This window comes from Jaculus jaculus, chromosome X (assembly GCF_020740685.1).
Source record: "Jaculus jaculus isolate mJacJac1 chromosome X, mJacJac1.mat.Y.cur, whole genome shotgun sequence".
NCBI lineage: Eukaryota > Metazoa > Chordata > Mammalia > Rodentia > Dipodidae > Jaculus > Jaculus jaculus.
In genome coordinates, this window is record NC_059125.1 from 116,426,946 (window position 1) to 116,451,083 (window position 24,138).

General features: G+C 41.6%; 1 protein-coding gene across 2 annotated transcripts; it reads left to right on the forward strand.

The window, feature by feature from the left end:
• Positions 1-1,983: 1,983 nt before the first annotated feature.
• On the forward strand, positions 1,984-23,892 carry Atp1b4 (ATPase Na+/K+ transporting family member beta 4). 2 transcript variants are annotated; one of them, XM_004653924.2, is made up of 8 exons: positions 1,984-2,046; positions 6,368-6,635; positions 10,706-10,834; positions 11,096-11,200; positions 18,767-18,963; positions 19,862-19,918; positions 22,971-23,066; positions 23,731-23,892. In XM_004653924.2, exons 1-8 carry the CDS (start codon positions 1,984-1,986, stop codon positions 23,890-23,892), a joined length of 1,077 nt encoding a protein of 358 aa, XP_004653981.1. The 2 variants fall into 2 exon arrangements, with proteins under 2 accessions (XP_004653981.1, XP_004653982.1); XM_004653925.2 differs by having other exon boundaries at positions 6,368-6,623.
• The last annotated feature ends 246 nt before the right edge of the window (positions 23,893-24,138 follow it).

Genomic DNA, 24,138 nt, shown 5'->3' on the forward strand with positions numbered 1-24,138 from the left:
AGCCTTTGTCAGCCACCATTTACTTTCTGTTTCTATGAATTTGACTACCTTAGATATCTGCTTGGAATCACATGTATTTGACTTTTCATGAATGATTTATTTCACTTAGTATAATGCCCTTAACTTCCATCCATTCTGTAGCATGTGTCAGAATTCCATTCCCTTTTAAGGTTAAGTAATAATCTCTTGTATCGATATGGCACATTTTATTGGTGGATGGACACATGTGTTGCATATTTCTTTCGGCTATTGTGGACAGACAACATTGCTATGGTATTGTAAAAATATCTTTTCAAGTTCCTGCTTTCAATTATTTGGGGTATTTACCAAAAAGTGAACCCAATCCAGTTTTATAACATTTCCACCTCTCCTAAAATTCCTTAATGATCATTTTCATACTCTCCACTCTGACCTCCAGACCACCACTTATTTCCATCTACTTTCAGTTTCTAAGTTTGCCTGTTTTGGACATACCATATTAATAAAATAAATTATGTGCCAATACATTATTTTGTTCCAGACTCCCTTTACCCTGTATGATCTCTGATGTTAATTCATTTAGCATATATCAGCAGTTCATTTCCTTTCATGCCAAATAAATCCATATTAAATTAAGAAAAGAAAGAATCTTGACTACTTGAATTAAACTACTGGGGCACTGATTTAAAATTAACCATAACTGAGGTCATTTTCACAAACTTTTTTTTCTTCCATTTTTCAAGTTAGGGTCTTGCTCTATCTAGCCCAGGCTGACCTGGAATTCACTACATAATCTCATGGTGGCCTTGAACTCACAGCGATCCTCCTACCTCTGCCTCCCAAGTGCTGGGATTAAAGGCATGCACCACCACACCAGGCTGAAGTTATTTTCATCAAATAACTTAGACTTCAAGTTATGAATAAATCTAAGCAATTGTGCTGTTTTTATTGGTTATGAATATGGGCAGTATCTTGGCTTCTGAAACATTCTCAGCCACATAGGTGAAAGTGGGAGTGGTGATTTGTGAAGAAAGAATCACCAACTCCATCCTGACCTTTTTAACCAGTTCTAGTGGAATTGATCAAATAGATTAAAAATGCTATAAAATATTCTTAGCTAATTTTATTATTATTATTTTCTGTCTCTGGATCCCATTTGGGCTTCAGGAGTTATATATGTCTGGGAAACTGACACTGCAAAGTTCTGGCGTGTTCCCTGCCCTGATGTTAAGGGATAAATATAGATCTCAACCACTACAGAAATTTGGCCAGGATTCCAAGGGTGTGTGTATGAGGGGCAGTGCCTGATGGGGCCACTCTGACTTGTGGGCTAGGAAAAGGTTTCTTTATGTCCAAGAACCTCTTTGGGACAGGGAGGGTTAAAGCAAGAGCCTTGCATCTAAAATCAGAAGGCATAATACACATTTAAATGAGTTCATGGATTGACACAATAAGGAATATTGTAGGTGGCTTAGAATGTGTGGGGGGAGGGGGATAGGGACAGCAAAGGGAATCTTCCCTGACACCCTAGATCCTTTTGCATGAGATCAGCCTTATGAAAAAAGCAAGTTATTCTTGGCCATCTCCCCTCACCCCAACTCCCACCCACGCCCCACCCCCAGAACACACTGATATCCAGCTCTCAATTGAGAAGAATATGACTTAAGATTTCCATTGAGTCCATCACATCTCAGGCGCTGGAGAAGGGCAAGAGGTGAAAAGACACATGAAGGGGGTGGTGAGTCGCTCATCCTCGTGACCCAGAATATCTCCCCCTCCCTGTAATGATGAGCTTGCTTTTCCAAAAGGGCTTTCCTTTGATTCCGGGAATGGGCCAACCAATGAGAGAAGAGCATGTTAGATTATTTTGGGGAAGGACTCATGCCAGCAGGGTTCACTTTTACTAGGCGCCAAGTGTCCCCAGCAACCAGTGTCTCCTGTACCAGCAGAAGCTTCAGAACTCTCGACCACTTGCCTGCCCCACCGGCGTCTCACTGAACAGCCATGAGAAGGCAACTCCGGTCCAGAAGGGCTCCAGCTTTTCCCTATGGTTATCGCTACAGACTTGTGAGTCCCAGGGAGCAGAATATATTGCTGTCCCTTTTGAATGGGTTGGCTTGGGGGCTGTGTAGGTCTTGGTTTATGGATATCTCTCCTTGGGATCGACAGAACAGGGAAGTTTAAGAAAGGCCAGGATTTCAAGTAGGAGCAATGACTTACTCCCAGCACCTGAGAGCACCCTAATTTGCTGGATGAAAAATGAGGAATTCTCTCCTCCTTTGGAACAAAGATAAGGGAAAGGGAAGATACTGATGAATAAGGGGCCTTCTGAAGCTTTTTTTTTCCCCCTTGGGAGTCTAAAGTTTGAACAGACCTTTTGGAGTCTGGGGGTAGAGGTTTCTTTACAAGAAATTTAGTCAAGAGAGTAGAAGGGGAAGAGGAAATGAAAGGGGCTGCCTACTCCAACTCCCCATCCAATTGGACGGTAGTTTTTGGGTTTTTTTTTTATTTTTTTAGAAGCGAGCTGCCCTTTTTCTAAAGCACATATTTCAAACTATAGCTAAAAATCATAAAATCCGTGAAAAGAAGGAAACCTAGACATTATCGATCCAGAACCCCTCATTATGTAAAAGGAGGCTGTAAGTGTCAGAGCACTGGGGTGACTTGCAAGTTAGTGAAGGTGTCAACCTGAGAATTCACATCATCTCACTTCTAACTCCTGTTCTTTCCACTGTATTTTCCCTAGGCAACTCCTCAAGCCTCCGACCCATTACCACCCACTTTACCACATTGCCTCTCACCTCACACTGCCTAACTAACACACACGTACACATGCACAGACACAGACACACACCCACACCCACCTTTAGTGTTACCATTTATCTCCTGGTTTCATTACAAATTTATTTGGTCCAAGGTTTATTTACATTTACTTTACTACAAATAATTAATGTATGCCATATACAATACTTTTAGAAATTCTGAAATCTTCCCCAGAGATTATAATCTGAACACCAGAAGGGAACAAAGCATAATCTACTTCGCTTTGATATGACCACCTATGTGACCAAAAAATGAAGTGAAATTTTCCAAGAGCCAGCAGAAGTAAACACAAATTCTTCTAACCCCACGTCAATGACTGGGGGATTTCTTTACCATTCTCGTGACAAATTGCAGAATCTTTCTTTCGTTATCTGCATTGACTTCTAGCTTTTAGAGCAGTCACAATGTGTGGGGCATATGCTACTATTCTTTATTTGGATTCTTTTCACTGTAACGTTGCTAAAATTGTGTGTAATTTCAATTATTTGCCAAGAAGTTTGGGCTTTAACTGCTCCAGAGGATCTTGCTCTTTATTATAATATTTATCAAGTTAAAAATAAATTATTTGATGCGGTTGAATTTTTTCTTTTAAAATAGCAAACCATTCAACTGTGTATGAGGTATTACTCAATGCAAGACACAAATTTATCTTTTGGCTTAGACTGTTTGGTTATATATTTGTTTATATGTTTATATATTTAGATTGCTCAAAATGGAGCCACCCTCTGTCCTTCAGGCTTCCCTTTTAGGGACACAGGAGGGCCCCAGCACACACCCACTACCATATCCGACCATATGCACACTATCACATGAGGGTAGTGCCACTTTAGGAAACTGACAAAAACAGAGCCTTAGAGATAAAACATTCTCATCACCAAAGCATTTCCTAATGTAGTCTGTCAAGTACAGGAAAGTGCATTTTACACAGGATTTCATTAATCCTTTTGGGGAAGAACTATCTTGCACATTTCCTCTATCCTCGGAAGCAGGGAAGAGGAAAGAAGATATTTAAGGTTCCTGAAGTAAGTGGAATACCTGTGGGGGGATTAATCCCAAGAAGATTAATTCTTCCTCAAAGAATAAGGCTTTAATGACAACCTATTTAATAGGATTATTGTGAGAGTGCATATTTACAAATAAGAAAAGGCTGAGGCCATGGCCAGCTACTTTCTTTGTAAAGCAGAGGTGGAGGGAAGCCTAGGCAACAAGGAGAGAAAAAAAAGAAAAACTCAAAAAATAAAGGGGGGGCTGGAGAGATGCCTTAGTGTTTAAGGCACTTGCCTGCAAAGCTAAAGGACCTCAGTTTGATTCCCCAGGACCCACGTAAGCCAGATGCATGAGATTGCGCATGCATCTGGAGTTCGCTTGCAGTGGCTGGAAGCCCTGGCACGCCCATTCTCTCTCTCGCTCTCGCTCTCACTCTTGCTCTGCCTCTTTCCCTCTCTCAAATAAATAAATAAAAGCAAAATATAAAAAATAAAAGAGATTTAAAGCCTGTCATGATGAAATGTTACATGCCAAATTCTCTGAGATTTTGTGCATAGATTTTCTAGGGAGCATGATGACTTAGCCAATCTAGTGCACATGACTTCTGAGGTCAAAGGTGACAAGCTTTATGAGAAGAGTCAGCCAGAGTCTAGGTGGTATCACTGATATTTGGTCAACACCTATTGGGTACTTAGTTTTGTGGTCAGCAACAAATGACCAGTAAGAGGTTAGAAAATCTTGGACCCCCGCCCCAGATGCATAAAACCTAGTTGGAGAGATCAAACATGTCCATGAGTTCACGTGCAAGTGAAATAAGAACATGCATTAACCCATCCATCATTGAGTGACAGACACGGTTTATTTTTCTGTGCCTTATATTTTGAAACCATATGGAAGTCAGGAGTAATTAATTAAACATATGTATAATCTCTTGGGAACACAATCTCTAAGACATTATCATGCTCATAAATCTGCTAAGCCACATCTAGCTGCTCATGTTCAATGTGATGGAAGAGAGACATTGTCTGTACTATCAAGAGTCACAAGTCCTGAACCTGTCAAACAGGTCATAGGTTTACTATGTGCCTTTGGCCAGATCCTATCCCCTCTTGGAGCAGCTCAGTTGGACAATCAAATTTTGAAGGTTTCTGTCAGCTCTGATATGGTCTTTGCTATAGAGCTGTACATTTGAACAAATCTGAGAGCAATTCAAGTGTACTTGTAATCAAGGGAGTGCTAGGCAGACTAAAAGCACAGAGTAGAACTTGTCATTCTGTGCCACTTTCACTGATTCTGAACAATCCAATTTGCTCAACAGCCCACCAAAGCCAGCATTTGTAGCTGAATGCCCTCTAAGTGGCCTTTGAGGAATCAGGCAGGAAGGGGGCAGCACAGAACCCATGGCCTCTAGCATTTGACACATCCAACCCCAACAGGTGCACCAGCCCCAGCGCTCTTCAGACTTGGACAGCAGAGAGAAGGGAGGGTGGCCTCGTTTTCTGCTGCTGCAGTGAGCCTTGGCAAACTCCCAAAGGGCAATGTTACAACCCTCTAGCCTGTGGCTGTGAGCATTTGAAATAACACTTGGTGAGGTCTGAGTAGGTTTTTTTTTTTTCTTTCTTCCTTTTCTTTATAAAATCTTCTTAGAACCATGCAAAGCAGGTTACTACTTCAAATCTCAAGTACTGCCTATAAGCAGTCATCAAGAAATATGTGCTGAGCGTTTACTATGTGACCAGCTTTTTACATATGAGACGGGAATATAAATTAGGGTCTTAGCTCTCAGGAGATGTGTCCATCCAGCTCAAAGCAAAAGAAACAGGAAATGAATCCCCATATCTTGGTTCTGTTGAGATGCAGTGTAAGTTTTGAGGAGAGGTACAGAAATTGGCTTCTCCTCTTGATGTCTATCACAAGCTATTTTTAAGCACAACTTAGGATGGTGAGGTTGAGCAGCTGAGAGTGTACAGAGTGCTAGGACAAAGCTGGCATGAACTGGGAATTTGCCATCATAGATTTAAATGTCTAAGAGTACTCCATCCTTCAATGTGAGATCAGCTATGTCCTGACAAGGCAAAGTTAAGTGAGAGGCCAAGGCCCTAGGACAGAATAGTGACATGAGCTGTCTTCAGGGAAGAACCCAAATGCTTGAACCTGAAAATAAAATTTTCACTTCCATGGAAAGAATATTGATTCAATATGGGCTATAGAAAGGATATTTTCTTAAGCCTGGCGTGGCACACGCCTTTAATCCCAACACTTGGGAGGCAGAGGTAGGAGGACCACCATGAGTTCAAGGCCACCCTGAGACTACATAGTGAATTCCAGGTCAGCCTGAGCTACAGTGAAACCCTACCTCAAAAAAAAAGGAAAAGAAAAGAAAGGAAGGAAGGATATGTTCTCCAAAAGAACAGAGAAAGAAAATCCACCTCTTGCAGCCATTGGTATTTTTATGGGGAAATGGAAATTTGAAGCATCTCCAAATATTGAGTTATTTCCATTTATTTTTGGCTGGTGGGATATGTCATTGGACTTTTTTTTTTTTCCAAAAGAGGATTGTATTTTGTCAATGTTCCAGGACGATCAAGATGAAGTGAATCAGAACTACTTAGCAGATGAAGAGGAGGAAGCAGAAGAAGAAGCTCGGCTGATGATGGTGTCTGATTTGGAGGAAGAGGAAGAAGAGGAGGAGAAAAAAGATGAGGAGGAAGAAGAAGAAAAGGATAAAGAAGAGGGTCAGGTTCAGCCATCAGGCAATGCCTGGTGGCAGATGTTGCAAATCATGAATGAATACCTGTGGGACCCGGAGAAAAGGATGTCTCTGGCCCGAACAGGTCAGAGTCGGAGTAAGTCCCATTCATCCCAATGTCCCAGTCTGGTGTCCTTGGCTTCTGCTGTGGTGCCCAGGGCACCTTTACCATACACTGGATCGGTTTGTTGCAAACTTCTCTTTAACGTTTCGCACAAAAGCACCAATGCCAGGGGAAATGCCCAGACCATGGACAGCATCATCAGAACAAACCCCAAACCAATGAACAGACTTGAATGTATAAATAAAATCTAATGAGTTCAACAAGGAATAGAGAATAACAGGGGGGTGAGTCGGAAGAACCCAGGGTTTTTAAATAAATTTATTTTTATTTATTTATTTGAGAGAGGGAGAGAGAGAGAATGGGTGCACTAGAGCATCCAGCCACAGCAAACGAACTAGATGCATGCACCACCTTGTACATCTGGCTTATGTGGATCCTAGAGAATCAAACCTGGGTCCTTTGGCTTTGTAGGCAAGGGTCTTAATTGCTAAGCCATCTCTTGAGCCTGAACACAGGGTTTCTTTTAAAGGCCTACACTTGCCACTTTCTATCCACGTGACTATGGGCCCATCATTTAACCGCTCATAGCCTGATTCCCCACGGCCAAATGTGGGAAAAGTCCTTGCCTTGCCTAGTTCACAGGATCAGTGTTAAGATCCATTAATGTACTCAAAAAGTCAGGTTGAAGTTACTATGCAAAAGAGTATTTCTAGTATATGAGACAAAGCCCTTCTAATCTGACCAAGACTTTATAAAGCCTACTGATGTTAAAGAAAAACAACCAAGAAACCTGTCCTGGCCCCAGCTTGTGGGTGCTTTACTCCCCCATGGTAGACATAGAAGAATTGGATTAAAGAGGATCAACACTAGATGCCAAGGCTAAAATTCCTTAATGGCAAAATTTCACACCTTAACCCTTTCTCTTTGTACCACATGCTACTACCATCTTTACTCCCCACTCCCCAGCGCTCCCTTCCCAGGGTCCTACCCACTTCTTAAACTATTACTGACAGGCCTTCTTAGAAGATTTTTCCTTTAGTAAAATTCCCACTTGCCACACTCTGCAAGACCCAGAAGAAAAGAATAAAAGAAAAGGAGCAGCTGTTGATGGCTAACTCAACTAATCCATAGGAGAAAAACACAATAAACAGAGGAAGGACACCATGGATAAAATGAGTTCCCCCTTGCCAAAGGGTCTAGGCTGTTGAAGTTGATGGCTCTGACTTCCAAAGGCCCCTTTGGCTAAGAATTCTCTCTTCGTAGTTAATACTGCTAATCCAGCTCAGTTAGGGTGCAGCAGTCAGCCCTGTTTCCTGGAATTAGGAAGAGCAGGTGTGGGGATCTAAACAGCACCCATCTCCCTATCACTCCTCCTCAGTTCCCAGCCTCACCCCTGCCAATCCCTCCACCTCTCAACTGGAACAAATGCACCATTTAAGGGAAATTCCTGTGTTCTGGAAGCTGCAGGCAAATGTCAGATACCCACTGGGGGGGGGGGGTCTCTAGAGTGGGCACAGCTGTTTCTCTCTTGCCTAAAGAGGACTGAGAAAACAGGCCTTTTGAAATGCAAGCTTGATTTTAGAAGGAGGAATCATACTTTAACCTCCAAACAGCCAGCTATTGGTTCTTCATCAGATGAGCTCATTTAAGTTGCTCTGGTATATGTGATAAACCATAGGCCAATAAGTGGGGATGCAGCAGGATGGTTCTAGTATCTGGGAAAGACATAGCACTGGGGACATGACATATGCAGGTCACAGTGAGACCCATGGTTAGCAAGTCTAAGGAAGGCCAGCAATTTAGGATTCTGTCAAACTACCCTTGGGCAAAGGGCAATGTCAATATGCATGCCTAGGCCATGAAGTATATGCCTTTTTCTGCCTTCTGTCCTGACAGCTAGGTGACCACTTGAGCACTTACTAAACCTGTGCCAACCTGGACATCAAGCATGTCCAACATATTTGCCCAGATTATTAATAGATTTTCCTTTAGTACCTGGGCAGCTCCTATTTTAGGAACTATATGTTATTTTATTGGATACTGACAAGAACAAATATGAGGTAGTAATATCACTATCCCCATCTTACAGATGCAGAATTGAGGCTTAGAGAGGGTAAGTAACTTGTCTAAAGTCACACAGTAACTAAGTGGCAGTGCTGGGATTCAACAACTGAGTTCATTCTCTTGCCAGAATGCCTCACTGTTTTCATGAATTCCAACAATGAACATGGCCCTTTTTATAGGGCTTCAGGACCAGATGAGCTATTTGGGTGGGTGATGACTTGGGAGCACAAGTACTTAGTAGCCTACCCAAGCCCAGGTGGGTTATTCAGGAAAGAACCCTAGGTTACCTAGTGGAAGGCCCAGGGTAGTACTTGAATACCTGGGACAGAAAGGGTTAGGATTGATGTGCTTTGTTTGGCCTGGGGGAGGTGAGATAGATAGGATATCACCGACTCTAGGGCACTCCTTCCTGGATGAGGTTGGGGAGACTTGTTGCTAGTGCCATTTTCCCATCTACAGCTTTCTGGACACACATCTGGAGCAATGTGATATTGCCAAGTGAACATTGATACCCCTTCATGTGTGAAACTGAGTCTTTTGCTCCTCTAGGATGGGGAAAGGAGAGGAGGTAGGACTGGAGGAGGAAACACAACCCATTCGGATAGCTGGTGGGCGATAGCCAAGAACCATAGGCACACTCCAGGGATTACAACTGAATCAACATGTCATGTTCAAGTTCTGCTTTAGCTCATTTTAGAAAGCATATAGGATCATTTCTACTTCCAGCTGGTTTGCTATAGTGTCCCCTATCTCAATTTTATTTGGTTCATGGTTCAATTCAGTTTGGGGTACAGCAAAGTTATGTGGTTGGTTCTGGTTTCTGGATTGTGATTCAGTTCAAATCTGTAGTTCCAACATCATGTCACTGCTATGAGTGAAGCCAATTGCTTTTGCCTAAGAGGTTCCCAAGGCAGGATTGAGAAAGCTTCCCAGCAGCTATCTCGTGCTCATTCACCCTGCTCTAGACCTCGGACAAACACAGTCCCAGTACAGAGCACAGAAGGACAATTCATACAACTATGCTTCTGCCACTATAGCAATCATACCATAGTAACATTAATAATAATAATGATGACTGTCAGTCTTAAAGCATTTGGTATCTCCCAGGCTCGGTGCCATGGAGTTGATATGCATTATTTAATGCTAAGAAGTACTATATTGTCTTTATTTTCCAAATGAGGACATTGAGGCCCAGTGTGGTGAACATCTTGCCCAAGATTAAGCATCCAGGAAATAGTATAATCAGGATAAGATGTATGAAAAGGCTGAATTTCAGATATTATTAGATATATGAATAAGGACATAAGATAGGTGCTAAGCTTATTCTACTAAAAAAAAAAAAAAACTTATTCTACTTGTGAGGAATCAGGGTACAAGGTCCTGCAACTTGCCCAAGTTCACGGATAGCAAAAATCTTTGACTAAGTGCCAATTCTCCTTCTTCCTTCCTTGCTCTTGGCTAGTGTTCTCTTTGGAAAGCAGAGCCACTTCAACTTTGATAACGATGAATAAGGTTTGAAATAAGGAGAATAAAACCTCATTCTGCCTTGATTAGAAGGAAGTCCACTGGAAATTAAGCAAAAGTTTGAATCATAGGCCATGTGAAAAGAAATGATGTTTGAATGACTTCCAAATATATATAATCACTGGACTCATGTTGCTAGGACCCTTCACAGCACCTGCCTGAATGAATAAAGAAGAGTGGTTTATACCTAGGACATCAAGCATTGCCCAGATGATTCCCAAGCAACCTTGCTTTCTGCTGCATGTTAAATCCCCCTCCCCTCTATCTTTGTTCATGGTTATCATGTACTCAGCAAGCCCTTCCATTGCAAATGCTGGAAAGGTGAACTGCAATCAGACTTCTGACACAATCCTCACCGATTCCAGACCGGCAAAATCTGAATAAGCAAAGATACACTGAATCCAGAGTTCTGAAAAAGCTCCATTATGCCTGAATTTGTTCTGGTTCACGAGTTCACTGGGGAGGCGGGGCTTGTTGGCACTCACTGACCACTGTCATCTTTGATTACTCTACAGGACTTATTTTAGTCATTTACTTCTTCTTCTATGCTTCTCTGGCTGCTGTGATCACCCTATTCATGTACATGCTATTTCTGACCATCCACCCTTACATGCCGACCTTCACTGAGCGGGTGAAGCCTCCTGGTAAGTGTACCCAAATGCCCTGTATTGCTAGAACTTGCTGGACAGAAATCTGCTTGGATAGCATATTCCACCACAATTAACTTTGTTTCTTCCCAGTAATGACCTAGAGATTCAATTATTAAGAGTAAAAGTGACATGCTACTTGGCAAATTATGATTCCTTTTATTTTGATTGCCTAGGGGGATGGTTTCAGGGGAATCAATATTTAAAAAAAAATATCCAAGAATGGGTTAATATAGCCAAGACTGTTTTCATTGCCAGGAGTTATGATCAGACCCTTCGCTCATAGCCTTAACTTCAACTTCAACGTTTCTGAACCTGACACTTGGCAGCATTATGTGATCAGTCTAAATGGCTTTCTCCAAGGTAAGTTCTTTGTAACAGTGGACAGCTCTTTAGAAAGGTAACGGGTAGGAGGCCAAAATTCAGAATTCACTTCTCATAGAAATCCCAGTTTTAGTCACTCCTACCCAACATGGATTTTTTTTTGTGACTTTGCATAACTCTCAGCACCCCTCATAAAATCTGATTCTGTATTGCCTTGAGAGCATACAAGTCAGCTTTACAGCAAGCTCTTAAGGGGGCAGATCTTGGTTTTTCTTCATGAACACCCTACAGCCCTAGTTAAATCCTGAGCACCTCCAGGTGATCATCTTTATAATGGGTCACTGATAAAAAGATAATTCTGGAGGGAAATAATGGTGAGGAAAGGAGACTGTTCTTCAGAGCTGGATGATTACTGCCTCCTACAATTTCTCAAGGTAAGAGAATGCATTTCTTGAAGATTGGGCTGTCTTGAAAGGGGAAAAAGAATTAAGTCCCTATATATAATAATATTCAAGAAGTGAGTAAAAAAAAAATGATCTCTGGGTGACATCACTTCAATGTGCTTATCCAAAATATTGTGAGTATGCCTATTCCAGTAATGTTATCAGGTACACTTCTAGGGACAAATGAATGGTTTGTGAGAGGCCTTTGCCACCATGGTAAAAGCAAAGATAGTAATAGTTTGGGTAGGGTTAAATCCAGTGTACATAGATTATATATTTTTCTAGTTATCAAAATTGAGCACTAAGGGCTGGAGAGATGGCTTAGCGGTTAAGCACTTGCCTATGTAGCCTAAGGAACCCGGTTCAAGGCTTGGTTGTTAGCCAGATGCACAAGGGGGCGCACGTGTCTGGAGTTCGTTTGCAGTGGCTGGAGGCCCTGGCACACCCACTCTCTCTCTCTATCTGTCTCTTTCTCTCTCTGTGTCTGTCACTCTCAAATAAAATAAAACAAATTGTTTTTTAAAAAATAAGCACTAAGCAGGGCTAGGTGGTACATGCTTTTAAAACCAGAATTCAGGTGGTTGAGGTGGGGATTACTTGGAATCAGAAGTTCAAAACTAGCCTAAACTACATAATGAGCCTATATCTCATAATTAAACAAACAAATAGGATCCCACATGAGGTTTGTATCACTGCACCTAATTTTTGTGTATGGGAGGACTGAATTTGGGATGGCCTGATCTGGCTGAAGTGAGGGGTATGGGGGTAGCTAATAAAATGTACACTGAATTAGGAGAACGATCTCTTATAATGAGCCTGGAAATATTGCTTAAATACATACTTTTTTTCATTCAACTTTAACCAGGCATAATGTAACCCATTGTCTTCATTTTACATGAAGGAATTGGGGCTCCAAGAGGGGAAGTAACTTGATGAAAATCTCTGAGTGGCAAATCCAGTTTGTGAATCTGTATATTTTGACACCTTTGCTACTCAAAATTATTTTTTTAATTTTATTTAATTTTATTTTTTATCTTTTCACAATTTTTATTAACATTTTCCATGATTATAAAAAATATCCCATGGTAATACCCTCCCCCCCACACTTTCCCCTTTGAAATTCCATTCTCGGGCTGGAGAGATGGCTTAGCAGTTAAGCACTTGCCTATGAAGCCTAAGGACCCCGGTTCAAAGCTCAATTCCCCAGGACCCACATTAGCCAGATGGTGCATACGTCTGCAGTTCGTTTGCAGTGGCTGGAAGCCCTGGCACACCCATTCTCTCTCTCTCTCTCTCTCTCTCTCTCTCTCTCTCTCTCTCTCTCTCTCGTTCTCAAATAAATAAATTAAAATAGACAAAAAAAATTAAAAAAAAAGAAATTCCATTCTCCATCATATTACCTCCCCATCTCAATCATTATATATACTTACATATATACAATATCAACCTATTAAGTACCCTCCTCCCTTCCTTTCTCTTCCCTTTATGTCTCCTTTTTAACTTACTGGCCTCTGCTACTAAGTATGTTCCTTCTCACGCAGAAGCCCAATCATCTGTATCTAGTATCCACATATGAAAGAGAACATGTGGTGCTTGGCTTTCTGGGCCTGGGTTACCTCACTTAGTATATAATCCTTTCAAGATCCATCCATTTTTCTGCAAATTTCATAACTTCATTTTTCTTTACTGCTGAGTAGAACTTCATTGTATACATGTGCCACATCTTCATTATCCACTCATCAGTTGAGGGGCATCTAAGCTGGTTCTATTTCCCAGCTATATAGATTGAGCAGCAATAAACATGGTTGAGCATGTACTTCTAAGGACATGAGATGAGTCCTTAGGATATATGCCTAGGAGTGCTATAGCTGGGTCATATGGTAGATCAATCTTTAGATGTTTTAGGAACCTCCACACTGATTTCCACAATAGCTGGACCAGATTGCATTCCCACCAGCAGTGCAGAAGGGTTCCTCTTTTTCCACAACCCCGCCAACATTTATGATCATTTGTTTTCATGATGGTGGCCAATCTGACAGGAGTGAGATGGAATCTCAATGTAGTTTTAATCTGCATTTCCCTGATGACTAGTGACATAGAACATTTTTTAGATGTTTATATGCCATTCGTATTTCTTCCTTTGCTACTCAAAATTATTACCCAGGAGACTGCAGCATGGACATCAGAAGGGAGTTGGTTAAGAAGGCAGAATCTTAGGCCCTATCCCAGAATGTGTGCTTCAACAAATTTTACAGGGGATTTGTGTGAACTTCAAAATTTGAAAAATGTAGCAGGTTGTGGGGACGTACTCAGGAGGCAGAGGTAAGAGAGGTAAGAGGATCACTGTGAGTTCGAGGCCACCCTGAGACTACATCGTGAATTCCAGGTCAGCCTGGGCTACAGCGAGATCCTACCTAGAAAAACCAAACAAAATAATAATAGTAATGAGTAAATAAATTAAATAAAAACTCAAAAATGTGTTCACAGTGTAGATTGACTTTAAAATGTTTGGAAAATAGGCTGGAGAGATGGCTTAGCAGTTAAGCGCTTGCCTGTGAAGCCTAAGGGCCCCGGTTCGAGGCTCAGTTCCCCAAGTCCCACGTTAGCCAGATGCACAAGGGGGCGCACGCGTCTGGAGTTCGTTTGCAGAGGCTGGAAGCCCTGGTGCGCCTATTCTCTCTCTCTCCCTCTATCTGTCTTTCTCTCTGTGTCTGTCGCTCTCAAATAAATAAATTTTTTTTAAAAAGTTTGGAAAATGCTGTTTCATCATTCACTGCTGCCATTTAAGCAGGAGTAGGGAACTCACCTTGTATCAGAAGTATTCAGTGCTATTTGGGGAAAAATGAAGCTGCAGAGTCCTTATTTGTAGAATAAGGGAGTTGGGTTCTTTCTGATCCACACAGTTCTATTTTGGGCCACAAAGGTATTTTTGGGAACCCTTGTCAGCATAGTATCTTCCTTTCTTTCAAAATGTTTCTGAGCTATTTCAAGTATGTATATTGCCAGAAACTCTTCTGAGGGAATCCCTGAGAGAATATAGTAGATGGAGAAATACCAATTCTGAACTGATGATGGAGGCAGGGAACAACTGGAAAGCTGGGGTTTTAATTCCAGAGTGCAGATACTATGTCTTGCTCAAAAGGAAACCATGGGTGCTGGTGAGATGGCCCAGTGGTTAAAGGCACATAGTTGTAAAGCCTGGTGGTCCAGTTTCAAGTCCACAGTACCCATGTAAAGCCAAATGCACAAAGTGCTGCATGCATGTGGAGCTTGTTTGCAGTGGCAAGAGGCTATGACATCCCCATTTTTTCTCTCATTCTCTCTCCTTATAAATAAATTAAAATATTTTTAAAAAGAAACTCAGAGCTGGGGAGATGACTTAGTGGTTTAGGTACCTGCCTGCAAAACCTACTGACCTGAGTTTGATTCCCTAGCACCCACAAAGTAGCACATGCATCCGGAGTTTGCTTGCAGCTGCTGAAAGCCCTAGCACACCCATTCTATCTGTCTCTCTTCTTTCTGTCTCTCTGTTTGCAAATAAACAAATACAAATATTTCTTTAAAAAGGAACTCATATCTAGCCGGTTGTTGTGGCTCACACCTTTAATCACAGTACTTGGGAGGCAGAGGTAGGTGGATTGCTGTGAGTTCGGGGCCACCCTGAGACTACATAGTGAATTCCAGGTCAGCCTGGCCTGGAGTGAGATCAAAAAAACAAAAATAAAAGGAACTCATATCTGAAATAGACATCTAGGAGCATCAATTTCATTACCATGAAGACAGGGATTTTGCACTAAAGGTAAGGCCCAAGTCATATTATTTTATTTTTATTTTTTAATTTTTAAATTTATTTATTTGAGAGCGACAGACACAGAGAGAAAGACAGATAGAGGGAGAGAGAGAGAATGGGCGCGCCAGGGCTTCCAGCCTCTGCAAACGAACTCCAGACGCGTGCGCCCCCTTGTGCGTCTGGCTAACATGGGACCTGGGGAACCGAGCCTCGAACCGGGGTCCTTAGGCTTCACAGGCAAGCGCTTAACCGCTAAGCCATCTCTCCAGCCCATATTATTTTATTTTTTGACAACTTAATATACATATATAATGTATCTTGAATATAATCCCCTCACATACCTTCTTTTGTCTCTCCTCTGCATTCTCCTTCCACTGAATTCCTTTTTCTTCCCAACTAGTACCTCTTCTACTTTTTTTCTTTATTTTATTTTTATTTATTTACTTGAGAGAGAGAGAGAGAGAGAGAGAGGAAGACAGATAGAGACAGACAGTGGGCACACTAGGGCCTCTAGTCACTGCAAATAAACTCTAGACACATGCACCACCATGTGCATCCAGCTTACGTGGGTACTGGGGAATCCAACCTGGGTCCTTAGGCTTCACAGGCAAGCATGTTAATTGCTAATTCATCTCTCCATCCCTGATGTCTTTTCTGTGTGTGTGTGTGTGTGTGTGTGTGTGTGTGTCAGTGTCAGAAAAGGTATATCCCAGGCCTCCACCTCTTCAGCAATTAACTACCAGTGTTTACCACCACCAGCAGCCCATGTCACATTATTTTTTAAAAACTGCCTCAAGAGAAACAATAATCATGTGAGTGCAGCTTCTGTTTAGAAAATTATTACTGGAGCATAGTTCTTGTTCTTTACAAAGGATTAAAACAGCTGGGCATGGTGGGGCATGCCTTTAATCCCAGTACTTCAGAGGCAGAGGTAGGAGGATCTCCGTGAGTTTGAGACTACCCTGAGACTACATAGTTAATTCCAGGTCACCCTAAACTAGAATGAGACCCTACCTCAAAAAAAAAAAAAGATTAAAACAGGACTGGAAGAATGGCTTAGCGCTTAAGGTGTTAGCCTGCAAAGTCAAGGGACCCAGGTTCCGTTCCACAGGATCCGCATAAGACAGATGCACATGGTGGCACATGCTTCTGGAGTTTGTTTGCAGCAGCTGAAGTCCCTGGAGCACCCATTCTCTCTGTGTGTCTGTTTCTCTCTCTCTAATATAAAAAATAAAATAAAATATTTCTAAAAGGATTAAAACGAAGTCTTAAATTGAATGTGGTTTTTGTCAAAAGAAAAATAAAAGCATAGTCATAATTGGTACAAGTTTCAAATTCCATGGACTGAGAATTTAGCTTAGTAGCACAGGGTTTGCCTAGTGAGCTGAGTTTGAACCCAAGCACTGCAAATAAAATTCCCAGTGAGGGGGCTGGAGGGATGGCTTAGTGGTTAAGGCATTTGCCTGCAAAACCAAAGGAACCAGGTTTGATTCCCCAGGACCCATCTTAGCCAGATGCACAAGGGGAAGCACATGTCTGGAGTTCATTTGCAGTGGCTGGAGGCTCTGGTGCACCCATTCTCTCTCTCTCTCTCTCTCTCTCTCTCTCTCTCTCTCTCTCTCTCTCTCTCCCTCTCTCTCTCTCCCTCCCTCCCTCCCTCCCTCCCTCCCTCTTTCTCTGCCAAATAAATAAATAAATAATAAAATAAAAATTCTCAGTGAGGGAGGAAGAGGAATAAGAAAAAGTAAAATTTATATATATGAAATGCTATAATGAAAGCCATTCATTTGCATAATAATTTTAAATATATTTAAAGTTAAAATATATTTAAAATTAAAAAGTGAAAGAAATTTCTGAAAAAAATTATTACTTGCCTCTTAATAACATTAAGTCCATGTCACAACTTGTTTGGGTCCTGAAGTACATTTTGAGCTTTACCTCTGGTGGTTCATAAGTTCACAGTTTTCTCTGAGAAAGTAAGTTACTTAAAAAATGAATACATGGCTATGTCCAAGATGATTGACTAGGCTACATCATTTAAGATGAAACTAGAAATAATACAATGGCAAGACATGGTGGTGCATGCTTTTAATCCAGCACTCGAGAGGCAGGGGTAGAATGATTACAGTGAATTCAAGGCCAGCCTAAGACTCCATAGTGAATTCCAGGTCAACCTGGGCTAGAGTGAGATCCTACCTTAAAAAAAAGAAAGAAAGAAAGAATAAAAAAACTTCCAAAGTCAACATTGATAGAAACTAGTGGCTCAAAGAACGAGCACACAGATAGCTCCTTTCCATTCTGTGTATGATGTGTGTACCTTGGACACCTGTTACCTCCCATCTAATTAATGTAAAGGAATATGAAAGTATATCAAGTCTGAGTAGGTAATGAGATCTTAGCCCCTCACCCCCTCAATGGAAGGCCTATATTTTTCACTGCCTTCTATCTTTCAACTTAAGTTCCTATTTTGCAATGCTAAGTAGCCTGTTTAAAGCCTAGGATCAGGCATTTTCCTTCTCCTCCTGTTTCTCCTCCTCATTCTTCTTTCATAATCTTTCTTTTCCCTAGCACATACTTCTCACTCTCTTGTATGAGATCACCTCATTATATATGCCATCCCTTAGCATTATCCAGTCCTTCTTCCAAAATTTACCAGAATAGGCCTATTCTTCTCCAAGAAGTAGAAGGGACGGCCAGTCCAACTGTTGCAGTTACCTTCTTATTGCTGGCTCAAAGGGCCTGACCAAAAGTAGCTGAAAGAGGAAAGTCATTGATTTTGGCTGACAGTCTCCATGATGGCAGGGGAAAGATGGTGGAGTAGAGGTTAGACATAACCTCCTTGCCACAGTAGGTGGCAAATAGCAGCAGGAGTGTGAGCCGAGCTCTTAACAAGGAGAAGCTGATTATAATACCCCTAGGCCCACCCCCAACAACACATCTCCTCCAGCAAAGTTCCACCTCCCAAATTACCATCAGCTGGGAGCCAGGCACTCAAAACAAATGAGTTTATAGGGTACATCTAAGTGAAATCAACTCTTGCAGTTTACTATAGCTATAAGAAAATAATGGGAAATAAAGACAAGTTATAAGGTGACCAACATTGGACCCAGAGATGGACATCTGGGGATATAAGAAGCAAGAGAGCAGGCAATAAAGTGACTAGCCAGGAAAGCTTCCTAGAGGAATACTGCCAGTGAAAGTCCTTAGGCACCTGCTGCCAGGCCACAGGGCTTAGACCAGGGTTAATGGACTTACAAGGGACAAATACTAGCACATTGGGAGAAAAGAAATTAGAGAGGGAAAACTATTACTACATGACCTTTCTCTGTAGCACATGTCTAACATGACCCTTTGCCACCATGCGTGCTTTAGGCTACAATGACAGTGTTCAAGAGGAAATGAATGTAGATTGTCCCCCGGGGCAGTATTTCATCCAAGATGGAGATGAAGATGAGGACAAGAAGGCCTGCCAATTTAAGCGTTCCTTCCTGAAGAATTGCTCTGGTCTGGAGGACCCGACTTTTGGATATTCTACTGGACAACCTTGCATCCTTCTAAAGATGAACCGGGTATATTAGCCCTTGATATCTGACAGAGATAAGTGGATGAGCTGGGCAGGAGGGCTGTGGGCACCTCATTTCATTTGTACCGTGGTCTTCACACTGCAAGTTTGGCCATGTTTACCAATAGCATCAGAATTGCATATAACCAGACACGTTGCGTAATTTTTCTCTCCCTGAATATTTCCTATTGCCATCCTTCATTCCAAGCCACCTTCTTAATGTCCTCTAGATGAATATGATAGAACATGACTATAATCTTAGCACTCAAGTTAGGCTGAGGAAGGAGGATCATGAGTTCTAGGCCAGCCTGGACTATATAGTAAGACCCTGGCTCAAAAGAAAAATGACTGAGATGTTTGGAATAAGTTGACATGAGAATATAATGGAGAACAGTTCCTATCTTATTTTAAAATGCATATTTTGCAGGGTGTGATGGAGCACGTCTTTAGTCCTAACACTTGGGAGGCTGAGGTAGGAGGATCATTGTAAGTTCAAGGCCAACATGGGGCTACAGAGTAAATTCTAGGTCAGCCTGGGCTAGAGTGAGACCCTGCCTCAAAAAAATAAACAAAAAAAATGTGTATTTCCTTCTCTCCTGTTATGCTTTACTGAGGTGCAGCAAAACCTTTTACATTCCACTGAAACCAGTTTTTACATCTTTGGGGACATCTTGCTGCCATTCCCCTTGTGCGTTTATCTCAGACACAAGCACAACAGGGAGTGAGCTGGGCTGCACAACTCTAAAATTGGTTTGCATTGTCTGCTGTTTATAACATGCTTGAAAGAGCAAAAATCAATGAACTTTATGCCCAAGGCATGATATCCCAAGGGTAGTGTAGAAGGCCCCATTTATACCGTGAAGTGAGTCTTAATTGTTTTTTAAGCATTGGTTTTCTTTTGCTAGATTGTAGGCTTTCGTCCTGAGCTTGGAGATCCTGTGAAAGTTTCCTGCAAAGTTCAGGTAAACTGTCCTGTTCTGTAAGCATTGTTAGCATTTGTGTTTCAACCTAAATGGAAGTGGATCCAAGAACTTACACGTGGATGGTCGGTAGGTATTGCATTAATCTTTTCCATAACTATACCTCCTTTGAATGCATCCATAATTTCCTATTCCCAGAAAAGCACTGTGTGTGTGTGTGTGTGTGTGTGTGTGTGTGTGTGTGTGTGTGTGTGAGAGAGAGAGAGAGAGAGAGAGAGAAAGAAAGAGAGAGAGAGAGAGGGAGGGGCGGGAGAGAGAGATGATTTATACCTGTGAAATCCAAAAAGACTGAACCTAGGGGCCACAGCAGGGAACAACAATGTGCCAAGTCATTAATTGGGATTCCGGTTACACTTTGCTTTTAGCTCTAATTACTTGTTTCTTTGAACTAAACAAACAGCTTTCATTAGAGTCATTAGTCCCTGATTTTAAAACTGAATTTCACATTTTGCAGCAATGACCAGTGACATTGCGTGCTGCAATAACAAATGACTACAAGGGAAGTGTAAACAGTACTCCATTAATATGCTAATTAATTGTCCTTCAAGGGACCATTAACTCCTATCTCATCTGCACCAATTAGTTCCTTTGTAGAAAAAAGCCCTAGATCTTGGCTTTGCTTTTTAAATAGCCTGTAGTCCCTTCTGTTCAATGGCATCAAGTGCACCCCTGGCCCTGGCCTATTGTCCTGCAAATGTGCAAAGCCAGGTATTTCCATTGCCAGTATTAGAAATAAAACACAGCCGGGCATGGTGGCACACGCCTTTAATCCCAGCACTCGTGAGGCAGAGGTAGGAGGATTGCCATGAGTTCTAGGCCACCTTGAGATGACAGAGTTAGTTCCAGGTCAGCCTGGACCAGAGTGAGACCATACCTCGAAAAACCAAAAAAATAAATAAATAAATAAAAATAAAACACAAGGGCTCAGTGGTTCAAGGCACTTGCTTGCAAAGCCTGCTGAGTCAGGTTCAATTCCCCAGTACCCGTATAAAGCCAGATGCACAAAGTGGTACATGCATCTGGAGTTCAATTGCAGTGGCTGGAGGCCCTAGAACACCCATAGTCAGTCTCTCTTCCTCTCTCTCTCCCTTTAAAACCCTGTCTCATAAATAAATAAATAATATTTCTTTAAAAAGGGAAAAGAGTGCTGGGCGTGGTGGTGCACGCCTTTAATCCCAGCACTTGGGAGGCAGAGGCAGGAGGATCACCATGAGTTCAAGGCCACCCTGAGACTACATAGTGAATTCCAGGTCAGCCTGAGCTAGAGTGAGACCCTACCTCAAAAAAACAAAAAGATAAAAAATAAATGATAAATAAATAAAAAGGGAAAAGAAATAAAGCACAAAACCCCACTCTTCCTGGTAGTTCAAAAAACAGCAAAAGGCAGCATTTGGTCAGTCATTCTCCCACATTTCAATTTATTGGGCACTTATTATATAGTAGGTACTGTACTAGCTGTTGGAGATAACTATGACTATATGAAATCAGGGCTAGGAGATATTAACAGGCACACTGAAAGGTACAGTGGGGACATGGAAGAGAGGAAGCTCAGTTCTATGTGGGAAATGGTAATGGTAACACTGAAGATGAGCTTCAAAAGATCAAGAAGGGCTGGGCGTGGTGACACACACCTTTAATCCCAGCACTCGGTAGGCAGAGGTAGGTGGCTCACCGTGAGTTCGAGTTCGAGGCTACCCTGAGACAACACAGTTAATTCCGGGTCAGCCTGGGCTAGAGTGAGACCCTACCATGAAGAAAAAAAAAAAGGTCAAGAAGGATTGCCAGGTGAACAAAGGACACTCATTCTATTCACATGTAGGTGTGCATGCATAAACAGTCATGTGAAATATGGCTGCAAAATCATGGAATTGATTTCACAGGCCATTCATAAAAGATAACTTTTATTGTTTTTAATATGCAAATAAATCATAGAGACAAATGCAGTATTAAATTAGCTTTTTTTTTTTCAGTGATGAGGATGGAAACCAGAGCTTTGCACATGCTAGGCAAGAGCTCTACCACTGAGCTATATCCACGGCATGCAAACTAACATATTGATTGGACCAAGTTCTACTTGTGTTTATCTAATTTAAACTATTTTCCAACTTACATTGAACCTTGCTGAGAACTATCCTCTCATAAAAAAGAACTATTAAGTCGCTATACATTTATAATAATCAATATGGGTCAAATCCACACTCCCTTATAGCATTCAAACAGGATAGAGTAATAGCTAGAATGAGTTATAGGTAGCTCAGTTTGAAGCAAAAATCATCATAGTATATTGACAAAAGTAATTGCATGACCTTAGTAAGTAGTTGGCTAATAGTGATGTACTTTTTCTCCTTATTAGCCCTCAGACCCTACTATTTAGGGCAAGCCTAGTACATGGTCAGTTCCTTACCTAAGATGATGTGATGAGGGTAGCCTTGTTTAATCATTTTTATCATTTGGATTTCTCTTGCTTACTCTCCCAACTCCACATACTGGGCAGAGACAGGAGTTTACGTGAGCTAAATATAGGCTGTGTGCCTGTGTATATCTGATGTGACTTACAATAGAACTGAACCTTCCACAGGCAAGTGGTAGAATGAGATTTAGGAAAGGTGGTCTGATTTATGCCTGCCTTACCTCCAAATCTTAAGACTGGGTTCCAGGCCCAGTGTGATTCTTTGGAGATGGGCTACAATGGTAGGCCCTATTTCTAGAACAACACCAAATATTGAAAGCCCATTGGGGGTTTTGCCTAAGAACCCAAGAAACCAAAACAGAACCATACAAATACCTTGGATCTCATAAGCCCTGCCCTTCTATCAGTATTTTTTGAAATGAGAAACCAAGCTACCATCGTTCCTTGGACATACTCCTCTGAGGATAGGTCAGGACTAACCTCTGCTTCATTCTGATTATGTAGTCTTCCTGGGAAAGTGGGTTGTGGGATACACAGTGATTTCACTGGGGACAACTCCCTTTAGCTTAAACTCCAATTCACTTTATGATCCAGCATCCCATATATACCTCCTTTTGCTTGCAGAAAGGTGATGAAAACGACATTCGATCCATCAGTTACTACCCAGAGTCGGCTTCTTTTGACCTCCGCTACTACCCTTACTATGGCAAACTGACTCACGTAAGCTGTATCACCTTCCTTCTTTGCTATGATAAAGGGCTCACACAGAAAGGATTTATAAAAATTAGGGAACAGCAAATAATAACAGAAAGATGAATAGCTGCTGACCATAACAAAGGCCAGCCTCTACAATTCCTAACACAACTACACACCTTTCCATATCTGAACAAATACCACAGTCTAATCAAATCCCTTAAGTTTTCAGATGGGGAATTTGAGATTCAGAATAGGGAAGAGACTTACCCAAAATCACATAGCTAATTAATTATAAAGCCAAGAAGAGGCAAATTACTACCATTGGGTTGAATCAGGCCCAAATAACCTATTTCTTCTTCCTCCCATGCCATAATATTCCCATTGAAGCAGTGAAGACATCATTTCCAGGCTGCCAGGATCTTTATAGACACTAGTTCTGGTTGAATTTGTGGTCTGATATCCAGAAAATCAAATCACTCTGGGTCAGAATTGGTTTATCCCAGAAGACAATCAGACATCTGACAATGTTTTATGAGAACTATATAATTCCTTCACGCTTTCCCAAAGCAAGGGAAGCATGTCAGTAGCTGTTGTCATTTGTGATTGACATCATAAGATTCGCTCAGTTCTTTTTATGGAGGTTATCCCATCCTGCCTTGAGTAGAATTCATTGTTCTCTCACCTACAGGTTAACTACACCTCCCCCCTGGTGGCAATGCATTTTACAGACGTGGTGAAGAACCAAGCAGTGCCTGTACAGTGTCAACTGAAAGGCAAAGGCATCATAAATGATGTCATCAATGATCGTTTTGTGGGGAAGGTCATCTTCACCCTGAACATAGAAACCTAAGAACACCAGGGGGCCACTCCCACCTGTTCTAATTCTGTTTGATTTCGTGTTATACCTGGTAGCACCTCAGTTCTTCTTCAGTTAAGCCAAATGGACGCCTAAGACAACAGATCATCTTTCCTTGCCTTTGACGTGTGTATGAAGTGACAGAGTGGGACCTGCTTGAGTTTTTAAAGATAGTCTCACCTGATGACAGACTAATTTCCTTTCTTTCACTTCAAATTCAGACCAGTTTTTGCTGCTAGA

Excerpts from the sequence above, each read along its gene's own strand:
- Atp1b4 (XM_004653924.2), top strand. The coding sequence starts at position 1,984 with ATGAGAAGGCAACTCCGGTCCAGAAGGGCTCCAGCTTTTCCCTATGGT. Across the intron at positions 2,047-6,367 it reads ATGGTTATCGCTACAGACTT|GACGATCAAGATGAAGTGAA; the intron begins GTGAGTCCCAGG and ends TCAATGTTCCAG. Across the intron at positions 11,201-18,766 it reads TCTAAATGGCTTTCTCCAAG|GCTACAATGACAGTGTTCAA; the intron begins GTAAGTTCTTTG and ends TGCGTGCTTTAG.